The sequence below is a fragment of the Equus przewalskii genome, chromosome 1, assembly GCF_037783145.1.
Source record: "Equus przewalskii isolate Varuska chromosome 1, EquPr2, whole genome shotgun sequence".
NCBI classification, from domain to species: domain Eukaryota; kingdom Metazoa; phylum Chordata; class Mammalia; order Perissodactyla; family Equidae; genus Equus; species Equus przewalskii.
The window spans coordinates 71,750,703-71,776,950 of record NC_091831.1 but is presented as its reverse complement, the minus strand read 5'-3'; the positions used below and the strand labels follow the sequence as shown (position 1 = coordinate 71,776,950).

The window sequence follows — 26,248 nt, the reverse complement described above, 5'->3', positions numbered from 1 at the left end:
CAACACAAAAGTTTCCTATCATTTGAAGATGGCTTTTTCTTGATTGGTGTTTGCTTGGTTACAGTAAACATTTTACTGAATTCCAGAATGCCTACAAAGTTGGTTCGCACCAACCAGTTTCTGGTTTGCTTTTTAAAAAATATATTTTTTTGTAGGGTAACCAGAGCTTGGAGCTTCTTAGTTTGTCATTTTGCTGATACCACTTTCACCAAACTTTATTTTTAATCCAGATTACTCATTTTATTCCTAATTGTTAGGTGGTCCATCAGTCTGTAGGCAGCAGCATGATAGCTCACAGAGTGGCTGCTAGGTTGGATTGCTACACATCGATAAATTTGGCTGATAAGGAAACAATGATCCCAAGTAGATTCACAGTTTATTACTTATAAAGACAACAAAAGCAAGCTCAGCATCATTTCACCTCCACTTGTCTGTAGTCCCACAGCACAACATACAACTTGAGGGGTCAGATGACAGATGGCACAGATGATGAGTTGCTGTGCTGTGGAAGGGCCACCAGTAACTACACAAGCAGTACTCAGATTTACAGAGAAGCCTGCAGCTGTATCTGAAAGGAGAAGAGGAGAAAGTGGAAAGTCCTGCACTCAACTGAGACTAGGGAGATGGATGAGAAATTTCCTTATAGAAGTCTTCTACAAGACAGGCATGAGAAGCTGTCTCATGGCAGCTCCTTGCCAGGCTTGTCTCTCCCTGCTTTAAAAGAAATTGCAGGACATTGCACCAAGACTCAGATGCACTAGTCCACCAGTGTGTCATGGCAGAGATATTTGCTTACAGTCCTACCCTCAACCTTTCATGTAAACACCTAAGAATTTTTTGAAGCGTAGGCTATCCCATCACATACCCTAATTAATTGTACTCCTCTTTTCTATTTGTCTTAGACAACATTAGATGAGCATGATCATAGCTATGAGCGCCAGCAATATGGTCAATGCCACTTGAGAGAAGACTGCAGCCAGGCTCCCCTTCCAGAGTCAAGCCAGGTAAATATGTTGCAGATACCATTGAAATTAACTGTAAAGAGTCGTACTGCTTCTCTCTAAGGTCGGAGATCAATTTATTCACCTTCCATGGTTCAGTAATCCAACTGAAGCAAGAGGTTTTGACAGTCACACACACTTTGCTGTGTCTGGCTGACAGGAGATCCTGGGTGATGTGGTTGTCCCTCACTACTCACACTAGAAAATTTATTCTTGGTTGTAGTCACCTCTGCAGTAGCTTTTGCTGTCTTGGGGTCAGGGTTCAGTTCTTACAAGTCTAAAATGTGGGATTATAATGTGAGGGATTTTAAATGCCAGAAAGGACCTGTAGAAGGGATGCTACCTTCTGAAGTGTACAAAGGAGCAGCTGTTAAGTTTTTATCGGCATAGTCAGGTTGAGGATGACCAATCCAGCAGTCAGTTTCAGAGCTATATCTATGATCTGGGAAAAGTGGACAAGGGAGTTCTTTTTTTCCTGAGGCAATCAATACAGGCAGACTACTAGGTACCAACAATAATATGATACTGCTAAGGGAAATCATTATTGTCCAGAAAATTATGCTTATTCTGTCATCTTGGGTGGAGGCCATCCACTTCTAAAATTGGCAGTCCCCAGTTTAAGGTGCCCCAGTAGAGTAGGATCCAGCAGTTAGGTTGAGGGCAGTAGCGATAGTCTAAAACACGGTTACCAAAGGATTCTAAGATGACAGACCAGACCAGGTGTTCAGCAGATAAGAGCCAAGAGAATTTAATCATCCCTTCCACCAACCCTGACCTGCCTTAGACCTCCAGGTTCTAAGGTGTTTCTTCCCTACCAGCCAGGGTTGCTCTCCTTCCATGATCATGTGATCAGTATAACCAATCCCTGAAGCAACTACTTTCCATTTTCCCCCATCCTTATCATAGTTAACTAACATTATTCAACCAGATATACCATCCAACCATTCAGTGGTTTCTGCCTCATACATTTTGTGCCATCCTTCCATCATTATCTTTCCTCTGGTATGTGGGCCACACCTGGACCCACCTTATGTACCATCATCTCATACTTATAAATGTTATCATCAATATCCATAACTTCCCAGATCCAGCAGCCTTAAGCAGATGGTAAGAGAAACACCAGGTTAGAGTCTCACACCCCCACCTCCTCTTTGCCACCATAAATTCCAGCAGCCCAGTTCCTCAGGTACGTGAGAGAAAATGAAGAGTAAGAAGGGTTTTTTTTTTTTTTTTATGTGGTTTTGGTCTCATACAGCTAGTCTGGGCCTCTTATCCCCCCATCTCCCAACATCATAAATAAACCTCATAATTTCATCCATAGGGAAGGTACCCATTTGGGAAATTGCCATGTTTAGAGCCCATACATTCTGCTTAAGTGTATACTCCACTAGGAGTCTGAGCTGTCCACTTAGGTTTTTAGGTTCTCCTTTAATAGTACAGTTTATCTTTCAGTGGTAATTACTTCCTGGGGGTGATACAGGGCATGATATGCCCAGTGAATGCCCCAGAGAGTTGCCTACTGCTGGGGATTCTTGGCTATAAAGGTAGCGCGGTTCTTTGACTGGATGTGTTTGGGAATTTGAGTGTAACGTAGTCCACTTAGGGGTTCTTGAATCGTATTGCCTGCATCCACTATCTAAACAAGAATTGCTGTGCCATACCTGACAAAGGTTTCTAGCACAGTTAATGCCTGGTGGTATCCTCAATAGGAAGGTAGAGAGTCTGTATAGTCTAACTGCCAGGACCTGCCAGGTTTGATGCTTCAAACTATGTGCCCTGGAGTTCCCTTTGCCATTTGTATTAGTTTCCTCAGGCTTCCATGACAAAGTACCACAAACTAGGTGGCTTAAACAACAACAATTTATTCTCTCAAAGTTTTGGAAGCTAGAAGTCCAAAATCAAGGTGTTGGCACAGGCATGTGTTCTCTGACGCCTACAGGGAAGACTCCTTCCTTGCCTCTTCCTAGTTTCTGATAGTTGCTGGCAGTCCTTAGCATTCCTTGACTTGTAGATGCATCAGTCCAATATCTGCCTCTGTGATCACCTGGTGTACTCCCTGTATATCTCTGTGTCTAAATTTCCTCTTACAAGGACACCAGGCATTGGATTGGGGCCCACTCTGATCCAGTATGATCTCATCTAACTTGATTACATCTGGAATGACACTATTTCCAAATAAGGTCACACTCCCAGGTAGCACAGGTCAGGTCTTCAGCATATCTTTTGGGGGGGACACAATTCAACCAAAAACAGTCTGCCCTCTGGCATCCCAAAACTCATGTCCTTCCTACATGCCAAGTACATTCACCTAGTCTCAATTCCCCCCAGATCTTAACCCATTCCAGCCTTCTCTTTAAATCCAAAAATCTCATCTAAATATAATCAACTCAAAAAGTCGCAAATCCCAACTTCTAAATCAGGAAGCAGTGGGACTCTGGGTATGGTCCATCCTGGGGCAGAATTCTTCTTTGTCCACAGACCTGTGAAACTAGAAAACAAATTATTCACAAAATACAATGATGTGGAACATGTGGCTAGAGGTGAGGCCACATTTGGCCCCACATGATCCTGATAGACTGACTGCACTGAACCTTTGAAGGGCCGTTAGTGATGCCTCATTGCTGTTAACACTTTGATCAGGTTAGTTTGGCTGTTTCAGCCTTTGAAATTAAACCGTATCATGTTTTATGAAATGGACATTCCATACACTCAAGTGGCTATAACTGATACTGTTAAATGTATTACAAAAATTGATGCTTTAAGTATGTGTGATGCTTCTGTTTATTGTAAGGAATGTTCCCAGTGGGGAAATGCCACAATTTGGACAGAGGTACCGGGACAAGTGCACAGCCCAGCTCTCCACTGCCTGGTCATCTAATAGCAGTAAAGCAGTACAGATTAGGGAGAGAGATAAACATCTTGATTAAAGAGCTGGTAGAGATAGGAGCACTTGACTATGCAACAGGCTGTACAGATTGCTCTCCCATTTGGGTCAATTAGTCCTAGTAAGCCTTTTGAGCTGCAAGTGTCAGAGACTGACCCCTATGCAAACTAGAACCACCCAGGCATCAATCAGATCTCCCACTTACATGAAAATATGGCCATTTACCTCTCCAGATGTGGCTCTCCCAGAGGCTGCAGTCTGTGCCAGCACCTCATGCTCCTTGGCTGTGTTGGAACACTGAAGTCCCTGAGGAGGCCTGGACCTGGTTGACGAACAGATTCTAAGTTAAAGGCTGACAGGTGCACTGAGCCGCTATGGCTGTGCAACCACAGAGAAAATTGTTAGAAACTTTACATTAAAAAGAAAACTCCACTCAAGGCAGAGTTGTGGGCTCTGGTGCTTGCCCTGGAAAACACACCCTCAAAATGCCCCTTGCTATATATTCACTGACTCATGAGCAGGAGCCAACAGGATGGCAGGGTGGTTCAGTGCCTGGCAGCAAGATCAAGTCCTAGCCCCGGTGCAGTCTGACATTATGACAGCAGATTGGATCATTTACCCCTGTTATCACCCATGTGGACTCCCACAGAAAAGGACCCTTTGACAGTGAACATTGGTGGAACCAACAGATGTTGGTTCAGGATGATCGGATTTGAGCCACTCAGGTAAACATCTGGTTATACCATCACACAGGGTGTCCATCTATATTCCAGGATTGAGACCAAAATCAAGGCTTAGATTCAGCTCATGGGGCCAGGGAAGCCTGACAAATGTGCCTGGATTGCCAGCTACACAGCTGAACAATGTATCAGTTTCCTAGCGCTGCCCGAATGAAGTACCACAAACTGGGTGGTTTAAAACCACAGGAATGTGTTCTTTCACAGTTCTAGAGACTAGAAGTCCAAAATCAAGGTGTCAGCAGGGTTGTTTCTTATTGCAGGTTCTAAAGAAGAATTTGTTCCGTGCTTCTCTCCTAGCTTCTGGTGGATTCTGGCAAGCTCTGATATCCCTTGGCTTGTAGACTCATCACTCCAATCTCTGCCTCCATGTTCACACGGCATTTTCCTATGTCTCCGTCTTCTCTGTTTTCTTGTAAGGACACCAGTCTTTGAATTAGGGCTCACCCTAATCCAGTATGACTTATTTTTAACCTAATTAATTAAACCTACAAAGACCCTATTCGGAAATAAACTCACATTCTGGTGTTCCAGATGGACATGAATTTGGAGGTGAAGGGGCACTGTTCTCAGTGAAACGGACAAAATTACCCTTCTTATAATGGTGCAGTTCACGTTCCCTAATGGTGCGTAAAACGTCCTTTACAAAGTTTGTTCTTTTAAACAGATTCACTCAACAACTGCACATTGCCCTGCAGTGTTTTGCAGTCTCCGGCGGTCCTGAAACAACCAGGCCCCAGGAGCCCCAGGGAGAAGCCCGGAGAAAAGCCATCGCCCTTCGGGAAACTTTCAGGGAAGGGCGTGGCGCCGCGGCTTATGGGAAATGTAGTTCTACGTTTCCTCGGCTCGCTCTGCGCAGTGTTCAGGCAGCCAGTCTTTCTGGGCTCGTTGTGCGCGTGTGTCCTCGGGGCTCTCAGGTGTATTACTCCCGTTTCTGCTCCCCGCGGAGAAGGCCCTGGAGCCTCCAAGTGTGCGTGCGTTCAGGGTGGTAGTGCTCCCCGAGTGGGAGGGGCGGGTGAGCCCCGGATGCTTGGGCGAGGGCCCACGGGGGCCTGCGTGGCGCGGGGGCAGGCGGGGCGGCGGTGGGGAGGAGCCCCCAGCACGTGAGCTCGAAGGGTGGGTGGGGGCGGCCCGGCGCGGGTCGCGGGGCCAGGGGAGGCTGCAGAGTCCGCGCGATTGCGGGCGGGGGCGTGAGCTTTGGAGGCGGGTGTAAATCAGGTACTACCGGCGAGGTGTTGGTCTACGTGAGACTGGCTTTCTTCATGTAAAAAACGAGAATATTAAGATGTGCCCAACAGCGCCGAGTTGTTCTGAGAATTACATTTGTAACATACGTCTTTAAAGTATGTACATGGAGTTTTTACATATGGCACAGAACTTGGTAGTTAATGTTAGCTTATTAGTTTGGAAGATACTTTGTTTTCATTGGCTAAATTTTATTGAATCCTCGTAGTGGCCTTTATGTAACTGTTTTGTGTTTTCATAAACAAACAGGGTGAGGGGGTGCAAGTGAGGTACTCAAGGCCTCACAGCCACGGTAGACGACTCTGCCTAAAATCAGCGTTGTATTCCTCACAGCCGGTCCCTCAGGGTTCAGGGAAACAGTCCTTAAGTGTGTGGACTGAATCTCGCCTTATGGCATCTCAGAACCCTTGGGTCCAGCTACATAATATGTTGCCTAGACTCCTGCACCATCTAGCAACCTTCAGCATCCTCAGTGGCCTTAGAATTTAGATAAGTCAGTTCTGTGAGTTTTGGGGCCCTGAATGAAACTTCTAAATAAAGTGATTTTCCCTTTTAAGCCTATGTTCTAGCTCCCTTGGAAGAAAGCAGCTCTTGTGAAGTAAAGAAGGAGGGGGCCCCAAGGACAGGAATTCCACCTTGAAAATCACGGCTCTTACCCTCTCATCACAACTTGACAGTGGAGGCAGGAAACTGCCAGAAAGGCTGTGGCTAGGATTGCATAACCTGAAGTAGGGATCCTTTATCCTGCTCAGAATGAGCAGTGCCTCACTAATATCACCACATCCAGAAGGCCTCACCATGATGGTGAAAAGTCTGGATCAAGTTTCAGAAAAGATGGATGAGTGGGGCATTGAGTGGTGAGCGAGTGGCAGGCTGCCTGGAAATATTAATTCATTGGAGGGTTCCTGTGCGCATGGTCTGCAGAGGGAGATCATTAGACACAGCTGAAGGAATTTTATCTCCAGCTTTTAATAAACATGCCGTGCCTTCAACTTCCACTCACTCAGTCCGGATTGAGCTTTCATATGATATCCATCGTGATGGGTGCCCACTGAAGGTATGTTGCTGCTCCATCTACCCTGACTTTATTGAGTCTCAAAATAGGATCACATGTGTCTGTTTCTTGTCAAAGCTGAGAAACTTGGACTCTGAGCGTACAAGTAACTTGCCCAGAGTCACCTAGTGTAAAAACACTGTCCACGTTATAACAGGTCAGTCACCCACCAGGTCCTATTATAACCTAGTTAGAAACAAACAAGTTTTAAAATAGACCTTTCTCAAAAGCAACCCCATCCCTTTCTGCAGAGTGATTTCTCTCACTCCAAGGATAAGCAACTCAGTAGGAATGTAAGTAAATAAATGTCTTGAGTATTTTTCCTGAAACATTGGTAATGAAAAAATAAGTTTGTCTTCCTGTGTAGTATTGTTTAAGTTAGTCTTGAATTGGTTCTAAATGAAGAAGGAAATCAATAAGTCATTAGGAAGTAAGCTCAGTGTTAAATTGCTCAGCCATGCTCTTTAGCTCTATGGCTTGGCTGTCAGAGTCGCACATGTGAATTCTCCCTTCACATGGTTCTTGCTGACTCTTCTCAGGGGCCAAAGAAATGTTTTCCCTCGGGGGCCATTTAACCAGCTGGTAGGAAGAGATTTTTAGGAAGCTGAACCTCAAAGGTCCATATCAGCCACATCTTGCATGACCCTTTCCTGTTTTCTTCTCCCATAGCCATGCATTCAGCCTTCTCTGTACTTTCTCACAAAGAACAAGAAGAGAGCCAATTCCAGGTGAGTTGTTTGTTTATTCATTTCCCACATTGTTTTCCATTGCATAAAATGATAAAAGATTAAAGTGATAAAAAATGATCAGGGAATATATAGAGTTAACAGATCTAAAACAAGGAAAAGTCAACATGTTAATTATGTGCAGATAATCATAATTATAATTGTTTTATGTTAGTGTATATTATACATTATATTGTGTAACTGTGATTTTTATTACAATAATTCTGTGTATATTTATCTCTGATACTCTGTACAAAAGGAAGATGCTTACTTTGACCATAAGAAAAAACAAAAGCCTGAAGCCTGAAAAAATGTTTGTCTTAATAAAAGTGAGGTAGTTGGCAACCTCACTTAACAAGCCTAAAATGAATTGCTGCCTATGATTTTCACTTCTGATTGTTCTTTATTGGCACAGAGGGCAGAGAGCCAAAGCATAACTCAATTCATTCAAGTTGATGATTTCTTCTGTCTGCTCTGTGGTATTTGTCTTCTTCCTCTACTTTTTAGCAAAGCTTATCCCCGTGTGTTCATCCTTGGTCCATTATAATTCTTACCTTACTAGTTTTCTAGACTGATTTCATACTCTCTTGATTTTTAACTATATCAAAGGATGAGACAACTACTCAAAATTTGAAATTCAAAAGCTGAATTTTGTGCCTTTTTAAGTAAATGAGAGCTTTCACTGGTCTGATATATTCTTAGTGAGCAAAGCAAACTGTTGGAGGGTTTTTGCAAAGAGTTGGGATGTTAGTTACCTGTGGCTGCTGTGACAAGTTACTACAAACTTGATGGCTTAAAACAACAGAAATTTATTCTCTCACAGTTCTGGAGGCCAGAAGTCTGAAATCAAAGTGTTGTCAGGGCTATACACCCACCTAAGGTTCTAGAGGAGACTCTGTTCCCCATCTCAGCTTTTGGTGACCTTTGAGAGAGAGGGAGGAGAAAAACAGAGGGACATAAATATTCCTTAAGCCCTGCATTAGGGTTCTCCAGAGAAACAGAACCAATAGGATGTGTTTGGGGATACATATATACACATGTATTCATGTGTATATTCATTCATTTTAAGGAATTGGCTCACGTGATTGTGGGGGCTGGCAAGTCTACAATTTATAGGGCAAACTGATAGGCTGGAAACTCAGGCAGGAGTTAGTGCTGCAGTCTCAAAGCAGAATTCCTTCTTCTTTGGGAAACCTTGGTTTTGCCCTTAAGCCCGTCAGCTGTTTGGATGAGGCCCACCCACATTATTGGGAGTAATCTCCTTTCCTTAAAGTCAATTGATTGTCAACATTAACCACCTACAAATTACTTTCACAGCAGCGCTTAGATTAGTATTCCATTAAATAACTGTGAACTATAGCCTAAATATTAACCACATCTACAAATTACCTTTGCAGCAACACTTAGAGTTCCATTAAATAACTATGCACTATAGCCTACCAAGATGGTACATAAAACTAACCATCACAAGCCCTATAAAAAAGCTGTGAGTAAAAGTGATGACCTGTTTTCTATATTGTGTGTGTGTAGTGTATGAATAAATACATGTATACATATTAATATGTATGTTGTATTTGTATATATAAATACAGATATAAATGAATATATATTTATTTTTTAATTGCATGACTGGTAAACAGTACTTGGCTGGATTGTTTTTATGCCATACATGAGATTTCCTTTTATATTGGGACTTTAACCCGTTCACATTTATTATGGTTGCTGATGGTGATTAGTCTCTCTGTCTTTATTTGTATTTTTATTTATCACATTTTCTTTCCTTTCCTTACTTTTTCTCTATTGATTATATTTATCCCCTCTAGTGATTTGAAAATTCAGTATTCTGTTTTTATTCCATTATTGGTTATCCTTGAAATGTTTAACATAGGCTTATATGTGTATTTTTTCAACCAGCATCAAGAATTTTTATTTTCTAGACCTGACCTTGTGCATGTCTTACTGTCCCTTCCTCATACATCCTATGTTTTATAGAAATGATCTGAATCCTTTTTTAATATGCTAAATTTTTTTAATCCATTCTTAACAAGTGTAGTTATGTAGTTAGACATAACTAATTTATCTGGTTTCTGCTCTCTTAATTTCAAAGATAATTAGATTAAAATGTTTAGATATAAGAGGAGGTCAGTGAGCTAACACACAGGATCAGATTGTCAAATCAAACTTACACAAATTAGAGATCTTACCCATTATCAAGGTTTAATAATCATTTCAGGGATACAGACAATCTAGAGGCACAGATGAAACAGAAAGACATGGATTCCCAGTTCTTCCTTTCTGCTCAGGACACACTTTCTCTCACCCAGAATAGGAGATGGGATCTCTGAGAGAGTGTATGCAGGGTTGCTTCACACAGTGGGGAGCATTTAAGTTATGAAGTATCTCCATTTTATATCTCCAGAAAGTTACGTAGCTTATGTGACATTCTTCAGGAGTCCATGCCTCATCAATCCATAGATTCTGATTTAATTTGCTGTAAGTGATTCTTGAGCCGCAGACATTCTGCTAGGGGTATTATGTGGATCAGGTCTCTTCCTCTCGGCAAATATCATTAACTTATTTACAAGGAGGTTAGACCGGGTTTCCTGTCTTCTTTCCTTCATGAAAATTCTACTCTGATAGAATTGAGCATATCGCAGGCCAGCTGCTTTAACACCTTCCTCCTCAGCCAGCCAAAATGATAAGTGAATGTGTGAGCACACTGTGTTCCAGGTAGTAACTTAATAGCTTTTTCTGAATTAGCTCATATGATCCCAACACCAACTTCAAGTGCTGTAATTATACCCATTTTACAGATGTTGAAACTGATGAACCCAGAGAAAGGGACTGTAAGAGAGACTAGTTTATTCAAGGGGATAAATACAGTTGATAACTGGATCACAATCCACGTCAAACTGCCTGGCTCTCTTAGATGTGAGGCAGCTTCTCACTTGGAATATGAGAGCTCTTTGGTGGAATGAGAATTGCAGATTTCCTAAACGGGGCATGAGGAGCAGACTGCTAGTGACACGAACACCGATGTCCTTGTCTTCTGTAACTGACTTCATGACCTCATTTCCGCTTGCACGTTAGTAAACTTCCGTGACTGGCTTCAGCTTCTCTGTTGCTCAGTGGAGCAGCCCCACCTCAGATGTCTCAGGGAGTCTCAGCATTGTTACGTCTACCATGGATATGAAGATTATGTTAACCTTTGCTTGGAACTTAATGGGATGAGTAGACATACTTAGTAAGCCACAAAATCATCTCCCTTTTACAACCAATTCCCACATAAACCAGTTTTTATTGGTCTCATATTTGGTCACTGCCATTCCTCAAATGCTATGAATTCTTCCTTCCATTCATTTTTATTATTGTTTTGGTGGCATATATCCTGTAATATTTTGCAGGAGGGTGCATGGGTGATCTACTTTCATTGTATTGGTATTTCTTTGTTTTATACATTAGTCATAGTTGGGCTAGGAATGGAATTCCCGGTTCAGAATTCTTTTCCTAGTATTTGGGGTTGTAAATGACAAGTAGCTGTCAGTTGAAATCTAAATTCTTTATAATTGTGTAATTTTTGTTGTAGTTTTGCAAGTTTGTAGATTTCTTTATTATTAGAGTTTAGAAATTTCTTAGGGTTGTGTTTAGATTTGCTCTTTTCTCAGAACCCCTGTGTGGTAGTTGAGTGTACATTTTTGTTCTGACAACTTGTGTCCTAAGCTCTGGGAATATTCTGTTTCCTTAATTGTTTTCTTCCACTCTATTCTCTATTTTTTTCTCCTGTAATTTCTTTTAAAGTGACATTGCAGGGCTGGCCCAGTGGCGCAGCAGTTAAGTTCGCACGTTCCACTGCGGCAGCGGATCCCGGTACGGACATGGCACTGCTTGGCAAACCATGCTGTGGTAGGTGTCCCACATATAAAGTAGAGGAAGATGGGCACGGATGTTAGCTCAGGGCCAGTCTTCCTCAGCAAAAAGAGGAGGATTGGCAGTAGTTGTCAGCTCAGGACTAATCTTCCTCAAAAAAAAAAAAGACATTGCATCTCCTAGCTTTACCTTCTACATTTCTTAATTGTTGTATGATTACGCCTCTGTTTTTTTTTTAATTCTGTAATCTGGGAAATGTTTTTAAATACCCTGAATGTCTCTAGCACTTCTGTAAGGGGTTTTGTTTCACAGTGCAGCAGTGAAGTTTTTGATTTCTGAATACTCCTTGCCTTCTTATTAGAATGCTTTCCTGTTATAACAGCTGGTTTTTATTTAATGGAAGCAGTGTTTTTCTTTTTTTTTTCCATTGTGGTAAAATTCACCATCTTAATGATTTTTAAGTTTATAGTTCAATAGTGTTAATTATATTCACATTGTTGCATAACTAATCTCCAGAACTTTCCATATTATAAAACTGAAACACTGTTCCTGTTAAACAATAGCGCCTCATTTCCCCTGCATCCAGCCCCTGGCAGCCACCATTCTACTTTCTGTCTCTGTGAGTTTGGCTACTCTAGGAACCTCCTGTAAGTGGCATCATCCAGTTTTTGCCCTTTTGCATCTGCTTATTTCCCTTAGCATAATGTTTTGAACGTTCATCCATGTTGTAGCGCATATTAGAATTTCATTCCTTTTTAAGTCTGAATGATGTTACATTGTGGTATATATGCCACATTTTGTTTATCCTTTCATCCATGGATGGTCACAGGTTGCTTACACCTTTTGGCTCTTCTAAATAATGCTGCTTTGAACACGAGTGTAAAAATATCTCTTGAAGACCTTGCCTTCAGTTCTCTGGAGTATGTTCCCAGAAGTAGAATTGCTGGATCATCTGGTGTTGTGTGTCCTCTCAACGTTCGTATGTTGAAGCCCTAATTCCCATGACCTCAGAATGTCACAATATTTGGAGACAGGGACTATAAAGGGGTAATTAAGTTAAAATGAGGTTGTTAGGGTGGGACCTAATCCAGTGTGACTGGAGTCCTTATGAGAACAGGAGATTAGGACACACAAAATGACACCAGGGATGTATGGGTGAGCGCAGAGGAACGACCACGTAAAGAGTTAGGAAGAGAGCTGCCATCTGCAAGCCAAGGAGTGAAAATTACAGAGAAGCCAAACCTGCAGACACCTTGATCTTGGACTTCTAGCCTCCAGAACTGTGAGAAAATAAATTTCTGTTGTTTACTGCCACCCAGTATATGGTTCTTTGTTATGGCAGCCCTAGCCGACCAGTACATATGGTAATTCTACTTTTAATGTTTTGAGGAACCACCTTACTGTTTTCCACAGTGGCTGTACCATTCTACGTTCCCATCAACAGTGTACACAACAGTTCCAGTTTCTCCATAGCCTTACCAACACTTTATTTTCTGGTTTTTATTTATTTTATTTAATTGATTAATTTATTTACTTATTTTCTGGTGTGGAAGATTGGCCCTGAGCTGACATCCATTGGTAGTCTTTCTCTAGTTTGTATATGGGACACTGCCACAGCTTGGCTTGTTGAGCAGTGTGTATGTCTGCACCCGGGATCCAAACCTGTGAACCCCGGGCCACCAAAGTGAAGTAGGTGAACTTAACCACTATGCCACTGGGCAGCCCCTTCTGTTTATTTTTAATAGTGGCCGTCCTAATGGATGTGAGGTGAAATAATATTGTCTTGAATACTATTGACCCAGTGTCTCCAAAAACAGTTTGTTCTGATTTGTACTGTAATTTTGTTTTCTTCATATTCTCTTTTTCAGTTCAGTTTTTTTGTTAGAGGTTCTCAAATTTCCAGTGAACCTTTGTTGTCCATTTATATTTATAAGTGGAGATGTGGTTCGATTCATGTAGGTAGCTATGTGAGTTTATTCAGAAATGTGGAATTCTGTTGCTTTATCTGTTTCTCTCCTCAATGAAAGAACTGACTTCAAGGATCTGTAAATGAAATTATTGGACAGATAGAAACTGATGGATGTCCTTTTGGGTTATTGGCAGTGAGCATATAAGGAATTGAAGGGACTGTTGGTTCCTGAAGTGCAGATTTCCGCTCTGTGGAGCCAGGCCATCATGAGCTGTCTCATCAAAGACCTGCCTTAAAACAAAATCCCTGTCCATTTTCTTTCTGACTGAATTGGCTGTTGCCAGACCCCCCAAAGCATTTATGTAAAATATTTTGTTTAATCTGCTTTATCCTTCAGCCATCACCTGTGTGTTGTACAGAGTAGCAAATGCCCAGAGAGGTCTGGCAGTCCTTCAGTTAATTCCTCAGCCAGTCAGTCAGCACACTGGCCACTTTGAGCTTAGACATCCATGGTGGCTACATATACTATATACTAAATATATGCAGACACCTAAATGCAACACAGGCAGGCAGTTCTCACTTTGTCTTGTAGGGTAGGGCTGTGAAAATGTCCGTGTACACTGAAGCCATGCAAAGAAATTTTAGTCAGTAGAGAGAATTGTACTTGTTCCGTGACCTTTAAAAGTATTTGTCAGGACGTTAAAAAATCTCTCTTACTGTTTGATGATAAATCTATATGGAAATTAGAAAATAGTACAACTGATATTTAGCACCAGTTCCCCCTCACTAAGTTCCTTTGGCTGCAGATGTAGAGTGTCTCAAGTGGCAGCAGTGTCAACGTTCCCACTGTCAGCTATTTCTTCTAAAACTTCATTTATATTCAATTTTAATTTCACTTCTAATTTAATCACTTTTCATTTCTTTATTCCTCCTTCATGTTTGTTGGCCAGTCCTCTTTTGCATATAACCATTTTTGCAAATGTACTTCTGGGAGACAGGAAGGCAACACAACCGCATGCTTTGCTGTCTGTGTGTGAACTGAGTAATGAATGCGCAGTGACCAATCACTAGCAGACTTTGAAAAAAATGATGTAGTCATTGTTCATGATGGGCATCTGTTACTTATGTAGTGATTTGTGGACTGAAGAGCAAGCTGTTTGTACTTTATGTGATTACTCACAGTTGCCATGATAACTGAAATCTGACCCATGTTGTTGGGGGAGTGGAGTTGTTTAACTAAATTGTGGTAACTGAAATTTGTACATATCAGAACTGTGTAAAGTGTGGATTACGTGTATAGATATAAACATTTATACATATCTATCTATTACAACAAGTGTGTAGATGCTTAGAAGTCTTTCCTGGCAGGGTGAGTCATCAGATACTTTGGAGAACTCTTGTATAAAGGAATAACCCCGAAATTATGATACAATCTAGTCTCTGAACAGATCGGGGCATTTTATATCATTAAAGCCCCAAACTCAATTCTCTCCTGATTTTGTGCTGTTAATCCATTTTGCATCCATACCAGATTGGAAGCTTCCTGAGGGTAGAAATAGTGTTTTTTGAATTTTAATATCCACAGAAACTAGGGCACTTTCATGCATATAATGTATTTTATGCGTGTGTGTGTGTACATACATTATGCATGAATTAATTAATTGGGTATTTTTACTATTTTCCCTTACTCCCCCACATATAACACAAAAAAGAGAACACAAAATATCTTATATAAACTTTTTCTAATAAAATCAATAGTGAACGTGGTGAAGAATTAGTTTCTAAATATCTTTTCTCTGTTGTACAGTTTTGAACATGTCAGAATGATCAGATGTGTGCTGTTACAGGGATAAATTTCATTTGTGGATGTGACTGTTAACTTCACCCAGGAGGAGTGGGGTCAGCTGGACCCTGATCAGAGGACCTTGTACAGGGACGTGATGCTGGAGAACTACAGCATCCTCATCTCACTGGGTAAGCGAACTTCTCTGAGTAACAGCATCAGGGGTATCCCTTCTTCGTTACCAAAGAATATGGATCTCTTTTAGAGTTTAATGGTATTTAGGTTTGGATACTAGGAATATGGTTTGTGTTTTCACCTCCCCATTGAGAGATCCCATTGGGCCCCTTCATTGTGCAGCTCCTAAAGCTGGACTGCAGTTTTTCCCCTGAGTTCCCGAAGCCCAGCAGCTTTTCCTGTGTCATGTATCACTTTCCATTATCAGGGCAGTGCATTGCCAAACCAGAAGAGGTCTTCAAGTTAGAGCAGGAAGCAGCATGGATATTAGAGGAAGAATTTGCAAGCCAGGGTTACCCAGGTGAGTAATCCAGGGGAAATTAGATCCTGGGAGGTTGTTTTAGGTGTAGGCATTTTTGAAGCAGTTTTTAAGAATGTCTTTCTAGAGACTCCTTCCGTTTGGAAGTGACTGAGGATATTCAACCTGCGTGCCTCAGATACCTAAATTCACCACCAGATACACTCTCAGACATAAGCATTCTCTTTTTTGCTTGGCTTAAGAGTTTAATCCCTATTACCTGCTTCTTGAATTTCATTCCTATCTCATAATAAATATTTTATCTTCATTAGTCTCCTTTCTTCTAGCCTTCTCAGATGCCTACAGTTCCTTCATTGTCAAGGACTTCTTTTGTTTTCAGGAATTAATTAATTAATTAACCAATATTAATGGAGAACTTGCTCCATGCCAGTCATGTTCTAAATGAAAGGGATATAGCAGTGGGGGAAATAAGTCCCTTGATCTCATGTAACTTACGTATTAGCAGGAGAGAGACACAGGAAGCTGACTGCCACGTGAGCAAATCCTTTAGAGGGGTGGCCAGAGTAGAAGCGAGGAGACCAGTTAGGAAAACGATAGTGCCATGGACTAGGTTCAAGCTGACAGAGGATGCAATGTGATTGGATTCTGGGTGTATATTAGAAGGTAGGAGCACCAAAATTAGCCCCTAGACTCAAATCCACCCCCTCTAAACACTTTCATTCCTCTGATAATTTCTTGGAACAACACCGTTGTCTACTTGTTTTGCATGTCACGTTTACTACATAATTTTCTGATTGAGCATATCTTACTGTGAAGTCCTCTCTTGGTAATTCGTCCACTCTTACTGAATCCTTTGGTCTCTATTCGTTATGTTTATTTCACCCCTTCTACTCGTTTTGGAGGGCATGTTCATGAAGACTGAAAGAAATATATGTACATTCTTTGCCAATTTTATTCTCCCCCTTTCCATGGTAGTATCTTTGTTTAGTTGGTTGGTTCATTGTCACCTCTTGCCTCCAGCTCCTTAGAAAAGTGGAGGGAATGGAAAATAGTTCTTTGGTACTACTCTATCTCAGAAGACTGGGTCTGAAATCAAAGAGTCAGATAAATAAAAGGTGTTTGTGTATTATCCCAATTTTGTAGGTAGTTTCAGATTCATAAGGTGCATTTAATTTTTCTTATTTCTAGAAGACTTGAAAGTTGATAGCACGACTGAGAACAAAGAAAACCAAGACAGACTTATATGGCGAACTGCTTTTATCAATAACAAAAAAGTGATTACACAGAGAGAGAATATATTAAGCAAAACATTTTTTCTGGGCATAGACTCTATTCCTTCTAGAAAAATGCCCAGTAAATCTAACCCAGATGGAATCAGTTTAGAAAATATGTCAGAGTTAACCACTAACAATAGAAACTATTCAGGAAAGAAATCTGATGATGCCAATGAGTGTGAGAAATTGCTTCCTGATATTAATCATGAGAAAACTTATACTACAGAAAAACTTAATGAATTTAATCAAAATAAGAGCATTTTCTATCATAGTGAGGATTTTATTCAGCAACAAGAGATTCAGCCTGTGGAGCACCTATGTGAATATGATGAATGCGTGAAAGCCTTCCACAGTTAGTGCTGTCTTCACTACACGTAAGGGAACTCACACAAGAGAGAAACTCTGTGATTATAGTAAATGTGAGAAAATCTTCAGGGATGAGTCAAACCTCATGTTACATCAGACAAGTTACTCAAGGAAGACTCACTGTAAATTTAATGAATGTGGGGAAACCCGTGGTAAGTCAGTTCTCTGGAAGAAACATCTTAGAATTGACATGGGTGAGAAATACCATAAGTGTAATGTATGTGGGAAAACTTTCTTCCGGAAGTCAAACCTCACAGTACATCAGAGAACACACACAGGGGAAAAGCCCTATAAATGTAATGAATGTGGGAGATCTTTTTACCATAAGCCAGCCCTCACTGTACATCAAAGAATTCATACAGGAGAGAGACCCTATGAATGTACTAAGTGTGGGAAAACTTTCTACCAGAACTCTGCTCTCCGTCAGCATCAAAGAACACACACAGGGGAGAAGCCTTACAAATGTAGTGAATGTGAAAAATCTTTCTCCCAAAAGTCAGACCTGACTGTGCATCAGAGATCTCACACAGGAGAAAAACCTTATAAATGTAATGAGTGTGAGAAATCGTTCAGTATAAAGTCAAAACACTGTACACCAGAGAATACTTTCAGGGGAGAGGCCCTATGTATGTAGCGAATGTGGGAAAATGTATTATATGAAGTCAACCCTCAACAAACATCAAAGACTTCACACAGGGGAGAAGATATATGAATGCAATGAATGTGGGAAAACCTTCTGTGGGAAGTCAGTTCTCCTTAAACATCAGAGAACTCATACAGGGGAGAAACCTTATGAATGTGTTGAATGTAAGAAAACCTTTTCTGAGAAATCAACACTCAGTAAACATCAGAGGATTCATACGGGGGAGAAACCCTTTGAATGTAACAAATGTGGGAAAGCATTCTGCCAAAAGTCACAACTCATTCAACATCAGAGAATTCATACAGGGGAGAAACCCTATAAGTGCAAAGAATGTGGGAGAACGTTTTGCCAGAAGGCATCCCTCAGTGTACATCAGAGAACACACACAGGAGAGAAGCCCTATGAATGTAACAAATGTGGAAAATCTATGATAGTTCAACCCTCATTAAACATAAGAGAATTCACTCGGGATAAACCCTATAAATGTAATGTATGTGGGAAAACCTTCAACCACAAACCAGCTCTTCTCACACATCAGAGAATACACACAGAAGGGCAATGATGTAAAGATGGATGTGCAGAACCCTCCTACCCTAATTCAGAGCCTTTGGTATGACAGACAGTGTATTCAGGGAAGAAACTCAGTGGATATAGTGTATGTGAGAAGTCCTACTAGAAATCAACCTTTAGTTTACGTCAGAGAACTCACATGGGAGAAACCCTGGCAGTGCTTTTACCAGTGTGCACTTCCTTTTCTTCCTGGGCATGGAGCTAGTCTCTATTTCTCAGACTCTCTTGCATCCAGATAGGACAATGTGAATGATATCTGGCCAATAGGATGTGAGCATAATGATGTCATTCACTTCCAGGTCTGAGACATAATGGGCTCCACGGCAATCTTTGGTGTTCCCTCTGGGGTAGGAATGTAGATGGCTTCTGTTGAGAGGTCAGCACACACCGTGTGTTGGTGAACTCATACAAGAGTAGAAACACCTCTCAACGTCCTGATTGTTTAGAAGCCTCATCCATAAATCAAACTCATTGTAATTGGAGAAATTGGAGTCAAGAAATCTAGAGATTACAACAAATGTAGAAAAGCCTTTACCAAAAGGTGAAACTCCTTGAACCTCAGGTAAATGAAATAGAATAAAACCTTGTAAATGTTTGGTTTTCTGAAAGTTTTCAGCAAAACATACTTTATTATATTTTAGAGAATTCTTAGAGAAACTAAATTTAGAAAAGCCAGAGAATTTTTTTCTTAAGAAAAAATATTTAAGTTGTGGTAACAAAATTTTCATTAAATATGATAAAATATTTCCTATGGATGTAGTCACTATAGAACATATGTTTTTATAAAAGGTCACAAATATTCTTTTTTTTAAAGATTGACACCTGACCTAACAACTGTTGCCAATCTTCTTCTTTTTTTTTTTTCTGCTTTATCTTCCCAAACCCCCCATACATAGTTGTATATCTTAGTTGCAGGTCCTTCTAGTTGTGGCATGTGGGATGCTGCCTCAACGTGGCCTGACGAGCGGTGCCATGTCCGCACCCAGGATCCGAACCCTGGGCCACCGCGGCGGAGCGTGCAAACTTAACCACTCGGCCACGGAGCCAGCCCCGGTCACAAATATTTTGAAGGAATCAGATGTATGGATTAAATGGATGTGTGAAGAGTCCTTGAGCTGTGGGGGACTTTTATATGTATCTTTCATAATTGATATTTTTTGTGTTTAAATTTTTCACTGGAAGCCAACAGAATCAAACTAAAAAATCAAAATCCTTAATAACCACTATAATGTATATTATCATTTCTTATTGTAAATATCACTAGAGTCTTCACAAATATTTCATGTGAAATACTATTTGACACATTTAAAGTATCATATTACACACATTTTCCTCTAGTATTTCTTGGCATATATTAATGGGTATGGCCATTACTGAATTGTCTGTTCAATAAAGAAGCCAAACAGTGTTTTTGTCAGCCACAGATTTCTCTAAAAACAATTATTTATGTACGCAATACAGAAGTCAAGAAAACAATTTTTACATTTAGCACAAGCCTGGATTTAAGAAAGCATCTGTTAATAGTAATGCTCATTGAACTTATCACCATAAAATGCACTCAGTAAGCAAACAACCCTGTCTTTAAATATCCTGAAATATTTAAATGGGGAGCCTAAGTAGGTTTGAGTGCCAAGCCGAACTTGCATGTAACCCAGTAACTAAAGCGTAGTAACATCCTGTCTGTTGTTTTCTGCCTTGACTTTCTAACATTGGCAACCATGGTGGAGGAGTTGGCAGGCGTTTTCTTTAATGGCCATATAGTAGATATTTTAACCTTGCAGGCCGCATATGCTTTCTGTCATGTTTTTTCTTATAGCTCATTAAAAATCCAAAAACCATTCTTAGTTCATGGACCACTGAAAAACAGGCTGTTCGCCAGATTTGGCCTGTGGGCCATAGTTGACTGACCCCTGACGCAGTGGTTAAGAGCAGGGACTCTGGAACCAGACTTCCTGGGCCCAAATCCCAGTTCTCCTACAGACTGGCTGTGTGACCTGGGGCAAATCCTTCACATCTGTTCTTAGTTTCCTTATCTGAAAAACAGTAGTAATGATATTACCTACCCCATGGGGTTCTAGTAAGGATTAGGTAAATTAGTAAATGTAAAGTACTTGGACTGTTGTATAGAATGTCACAAGTGTTAGCTATTCTGTGAGTTGCATTGTTTCCTTGCAGTGGATTTGTAGGAGCTTTTACAGGCTTTTGATTTGCTACTCAGCAGCTGTCCCTTACCTATTCCATGCCAGCACAATGTTGTTTTTGTTTCATTGTACAGCTTTCCTCCATATAATTCAGGAAATAAACAATGATTGAGCTAACCTAATTTTTTCCAGCTTATTGTGGTATAATTGACAAATAAATTGTAAGGTATTTAAAATGTACAGTGTGATGATTTAAGTAGACTTGGTGAAAGGATTCCCGCTATTTAATTAATTGAGTTAACACACCCATCACCTCGCATAATTACCTTTTTTTTGGTAAGAACATTTAAGTTCTCTCCGCAAATTTTCAATCATATAATAATACAGTGTTTTCAACTGTAGTCACTATGTTATACATTAGAGCTTCTGTGGTCTAATCTAATTTTGAAAAGTGTTTCCTGGTTGGTGATTCATTTGAAGTAAGCATGTGACCCAACTCTGGCCAGTGAAAAACTTTGAGGCATATTCAGTGAGATCTGGAGCAACAGGATTCCTCAGTGGTTAATAGGCATTTGATAAGACAGCTCTTTGATTTTGATTTTGCTGGCTATCTTTCTGTCTGGACATGACATCTGATGTATCTTTTGATCCTGAGGTAGTAGCTGAGGATGGCAGAACACAAAGCTGGGGAGAAGTTGGGTCAGTGATGTGTTTTGAGCAGGTGAATTAACCAACCCTGGAGCTTCTTTATATGAAATATAATTTTTCCCTCATTATACCCATTAAGTTGAGATTTTCTGTTTCTTAGAGCTGACAGTGGTTTAACCAACTTAAAGGTACAGCTTTTTGAAGAATTATTCAGCAACATTAACATTCAGCAATCTCAGGGGTGGATATGTTCTTAGGGGAAACTGATTCAGGGGTGACTGTTTTCAGCCCTGTAAAGCTCCATATAGTGAGCCTGACAGAAGTAAAGCTCTTCATTATTCCACTGGTTGAAACAAGTGTCTCTGCTTCATTGAGCTTTCATATCATCAGCCTGAGAAAATTTCTTGGAAGTTATCATTACCTCATGTATGTCTTATATTTGAAATATGTGAAATAAACATTAAGTTAAATTTAATTGTCTGTTGAACAGTCTCTATGTTATTTCTTGATTAGATGTGAGATAAGGATCTAATATAGACCCAAATGAATAGCCAGATTTCAACACCATTTGATTAATTTGTTCCTTTTCCACTAATCTGAAGTACTATCTTTATCAGGTGCTAAATTACCATTTGCAAGGAATATTTCTGATCAGCACTTCATCCCTTTATTCTTTTAGTAGCCAACCTTGCCCTCTTGACATAAGGGATGGCAGATATCCTAAAGATTTCACATCCTTTGGCTCCACATTTATTCCAGGCAAAGACAGTTGATCCAAATGGGCCAAGAAGAGCCCTACCTGAAACTTTTGTTATAGGAGAACGTTGTGTTCTGTGGGTTGGTGACCTTGGAACTGCCGGTGGCCATGAGTGTGTCTGCCTGAAGAAAAATAGTCAGCATGTGGAGAGAAACATTTAAGAGGCAGATGGAATCTTGATGTTGCACAAGACCAGTCAGTTTGACTCCCTTGTTCTAGATATCCCAAAGACCCATACCATCTTGTCCTTGTGGTTTCATCATTAAGCCAATGAATGCTAACATCCTCCATATACTGTGATCAGTTCCTCTGACTTCTGTTTCACTGAATTCTTTGTGCTCATGCCAAAGGTAATCTTTTAATTAGTATGGCTTCATAATGCCTTTTTGATATAGAGCAAGTCCTTTATATTTTTTGAAGTTTTTTTCCCCATATATTTTTTGCTGTTAACGATGTTATTTATATTCTGTTTGTTACTTTCTATCACTTCTCACACAAGAGAGTTTTGGATTCTGAATGGGTTTGCATTAAATTTACTCCAAGGTATTTCCCAGGGTTGAACACTTTCCCCAGCTGACCTGGGCCTTTTCCTGGATCAGGCTGGAATCCAGGGATTAGAGGCTCAGCCTGCAGCTGCTTTCTCCCACTTCTGGACAGCCCCTCAGAGCAGCCCCAAGACCACCAACTGGCTTACAGAGAGCTCCCTGAGCGCTTGTCCTGCCTCCCCGTTGCTTGGTGGTTCTTCCATAGCAGGTCTCTCTCTCTTTGTTTCCGGCAAATGGAAGCCTCATCTGGAGGCCCAAGGAGCTCCAGGTTTTCTTTCCACCTGCTTGCAGACTCTTCAGGTTGGCATAGTTAGGAGGTATGGGTGCTTGTATTTACAGCAGTTGTTCCCATCTGGGTGTGGAAATACCTAGTAATGAGCCTTCTCTTTAGGCTGTAACTCCGTTTCCTTTTTAGCCTTACTGAGCAACATTCTAGCGTGCTGCCTGCCTCTCACCTTACTGTCTAACCTCTGATTATCTTGTTAACTAGCTGATTAAATGGCTAACCTTTCACCAACCATTTATCTGACCAGAATGGCAGACAGTCTGCTGTGTAACTAACACAGATGAAGGGGTTTTGCCAGGATGAGTGGCTTGATTAGAATTTCTCTGCTCATCCTTTTATGGGATTCTGGCGCCCCCATGTTCTCCCCTTTGGAATATATTCAGGGTTTCATAAGCAGATGATGAGGAAACTGACATTCTTAATTCAGCACACTGCCTATCCTAGCACCCAAAAAGTTTTATGATGTCATTCATACATGAACTGCATGTTTCTTGGGAGTGTGTCAGTAGCTTCCATCATATTCTGCAAAAAGTTAGTAACCCAAGAACCAGAGCTCAAATGAGATCCTCAGGAAACTCTCAAATGTCCTAGACTACCCTCAGTCACCATTTCACTCATTCATTCTGTCTGGAGAGCCAGGTTAAAGAGTTGGAGTTGAGTGTCAGAGCTTCATTTGGAATGGTGTGATCAAGTGTGTGGACTCAGCAGTTGCTCTTATGACAACCTCAGTGGCCATGAGAAATTGTGTAGATGACTCCAAGAGAGGTCCAAGGGAGTCCATCTGACCCTTCCTTGCCTGGTGATCTCCGTTAGCACAGAACAACAGAGCATTCTCTCCTTGGCTCATGCAGAGCCCTTTATCTCAGAACTGAGGGATAAAGGAAAAGATACCAGGTATCTTTCTGCTTGAGGATAAGTAAAGACAATGCATCTTTGTGTGGCCAGGATAGCTTTTACACTCAGAACTATATGATATTTTTTTCAAAGAAAAATCACAAAGATTTGTTCTTTCAACTTAGGAGAGATGCTAGAAACAATTAGACTGGTTTAATGAGTTACTATTGTAAGAGTTGCATGGGAAGAGTAGTCAAATCAGAAGAGATAAGTCAGTCTTCCCTAGGTGGAGTTTGTAAAGATAAATTGTTATTAATATAAATATTCCAGTAATTATAAGCTTTATGGATGGCTCTGGAGATTTGTCAGTGCCCTCTCTATTGATAATATGTTTATAGCCTTAGGAATAAAATTCTTAGGAAATAGTTATGTGCAATTCTCCAATGGAGAATTGTATTCTCATTCTGATATTATTGGTTACAGTTATAAACTAACCACAGCCATTAAGTGTCTGTCACCTGCAGATAGTTTTTATTCTGATGCTTGCCTGAGCACTCTGCTGTAAGTTCAACAGGTCCGAATTTGTGTCTTCAACAAAGGATAGTCATGGAACCTCATGGAATAGGACTGTCCAAGGTACTTCAACTATGGATGCTTCAAAGAATAGACTCCTGGGTACAGCTTCTAAGATAACGTCACTTGGACGACTTTCAGACTGTACCAGTGGACTTAGGATTTCCAGGACCCTTCAGTCTAAAAGCAGATGGCTTCAGGAGAGCAGACTACTAACCCGAGACCCAGAGGAATAAGAATGTATTACATTGGCTCAAATGAATTGAGGAGAGAAATTTTCTTACTCATTAGGAATTTTTTGATGTAGTTTTAACTTTCTATTTTCTGTATGTTATGGGCTGAATTGTGTTCTGCGAAATTTATATGTTCAAGTTCCAACCCCCAGTACCTCAGAATGTGACTGTATGTGGAGACTAGGTCTTTAAAGAAGTGATTAAGTTAAAATGAGGTCTTTTAGGGTGGCCTTCATGCAATCTGACTGGTGTCTTTATAAGAAGAGGCAATTTGGACATGCAGAGAGACACGAGAGTCCACACACATACAGGAAAGACCATTAAGGACAGAGCAAGAAGGCGGCCATCTACAAGCCAAGGAGAGAGGCCTCATGAGAAACCAAACTTATGGAGACCTTGATCTTGGCCTTGTGGCCTCCACAACTGTGAGAAAATAAACTTCTGTTGTTTAAGCCACTCAGTTTGTGGCGTTTTGTTATGGCAGCCTGAGCTGACTAATACACTGGATATATGAGGAAACTTTTAAAAAGCTATTTGTAACCCAAAACAATTTAGTAGACTCTGCTTTTGTAAACTAAAATGAAACATTTAGAAATAGTATATGATTCTTAACCAACATCTCTGAATTCAGAAACTCTTACTAAGTCTCCTTACTTTCATGGCAATATAGTTATTTCCATAGGTTCGGTAAGAATCTGTCCTTTTTAACCAGGATATATTTGGGCAAGTTGATTGTGCAACCAAGGAATTATCTAGTGTCATATTTGTTAATGATGTCCATTTGATCAGGTATAGTCATTTTTTTTTTTTTTTTACAGATTGGCACCTGAGCTAACATCTGTTGCCCAGACTTTTTTTTTTTTCCCCTTCTTCTCCCCAGCACCCCCCATACATAGTTGCACATTCTAGCTGTGAGTGCCTCTGGCTGTGCTACGTGGGACCTCAGCATGGCCTGATGAGCGGTGGTGCCACGTCTGCACCCAGGATCCAAACCGGTGAAACCCCAGGTCACCAAAGCGGAGCGCGCGAACTTAACCAACTTGGCCACAGCGCCGGCCCCTATAGTAAATCATTCTTAAGGAACAAGGTCTGCTTGACTAATGAAGCCAATGCCTACAAAGCCCTCTGAGGAAAACTGGCCTGATACTCAGCTTACAGAATTCCAGTCTTGCCTAGTACTCAGAAAGATGACTTTCTGGAATGCTGGGAACATTAGCGAATTTGGGGGATTTTGAGAACAAGTCATCCAAATTTATAGGTACTATAAATCTGATGAAATTTGGACGAGTTTCTTGGCATGGGTTTCCTAGCTCTTGGGATAGCAAATAATAGAGCCTTCAGAAGCACCACTAACTGTCTAGATAAGGCTAGATCCTTAACGTGTATGATAACAAAAAGTTTCACATGGATTCAGGATTTAGAATTAAAAAACTGATCTGTCAAAGTGTTTAGTAATAAAACTTTATTGCTTTCACAATTATTTGTCGGGCATCAACTATGTGCCAGATTCTGTTCTGTTGGGTAGGCACAGTGAACAAATGAGATGAAGTCCTGACCTGAATGGAGCCTGCACGCTTGTGGTAGAAGCAGGCAATAAGCACATTAACAGAATATTCAGGATAATAGAAAGATAAACAATGTATGTCAGGGTTCTCCAGAGAAACGCAACCAGTGGGATAT

General features: G+C 40.7%; 2 protein-coding genes across 2 annotated transcripts; both read left to right on the top strand.

The window, feature by feature from the left end:
- Window positions 1–4,991: 4,991 nt before the first annotated feature.
- LOC103550628 (uncharacterized) lies at window positions 4,992–26,045 on the top strand. Its single transcript, XM_008519609.2, has 6 exons — window positions 4,992–5,037; window positions 5,290–5,637; window positions 7,591–7,649; window positions 15,312–15,396; window positions 15,648–15,740; window positions 25,387–26,045. The coding sequence occupies exons 1-6, from the start codon at window positions 4,992–4,994 to the stop codon at window positions 25,401–25,403; spliced, it is 648 nt and encodes a 215-aa protein (XP_008517831.2). The 3' UTR covers window positions 25,404–26,045.
- Window positions 17,285–19,293, top strand: LOC139074866 (zinc finger protein 33B-like). Its single transcript, XM_070567933.1, is given in 2 exon segments — window positions 17,285–17,923; window positions 17,925–19,293. Coding segments are annotated over 2 exon segments (1,119 nt in total). The 5' UTR covers window positions 17,285–17,423; the 3' UTR covers window positions 18,544–19,293.
- Window positions 26,046–26,248: the final 203 nt, after the last annotated feature.

Coding starts and splice junctions, on each gene's coding strand:
- LOC103550628 (XM_008519609.2), top strand. CDS start 4,992: ATGTTCACACGGCATTTTCCTATGTCTCCGTCTTCTCTGTTTTCTT. Junction 5,638..7,590: donor TCCCCGAGTGGGAGGGGCGG/GTGAGCCCCGGA, acceptor CTTCTCCCATAG/CCATGCATTCAGCCTTCTCT. Junction 7,650..15,311: donor AAGAAGAGAGCCAATTCCAG/GTGAGTTGTTTG, acceptor AACTTCACCCAG/GAGGAGTGGGGTCAGCTGGA.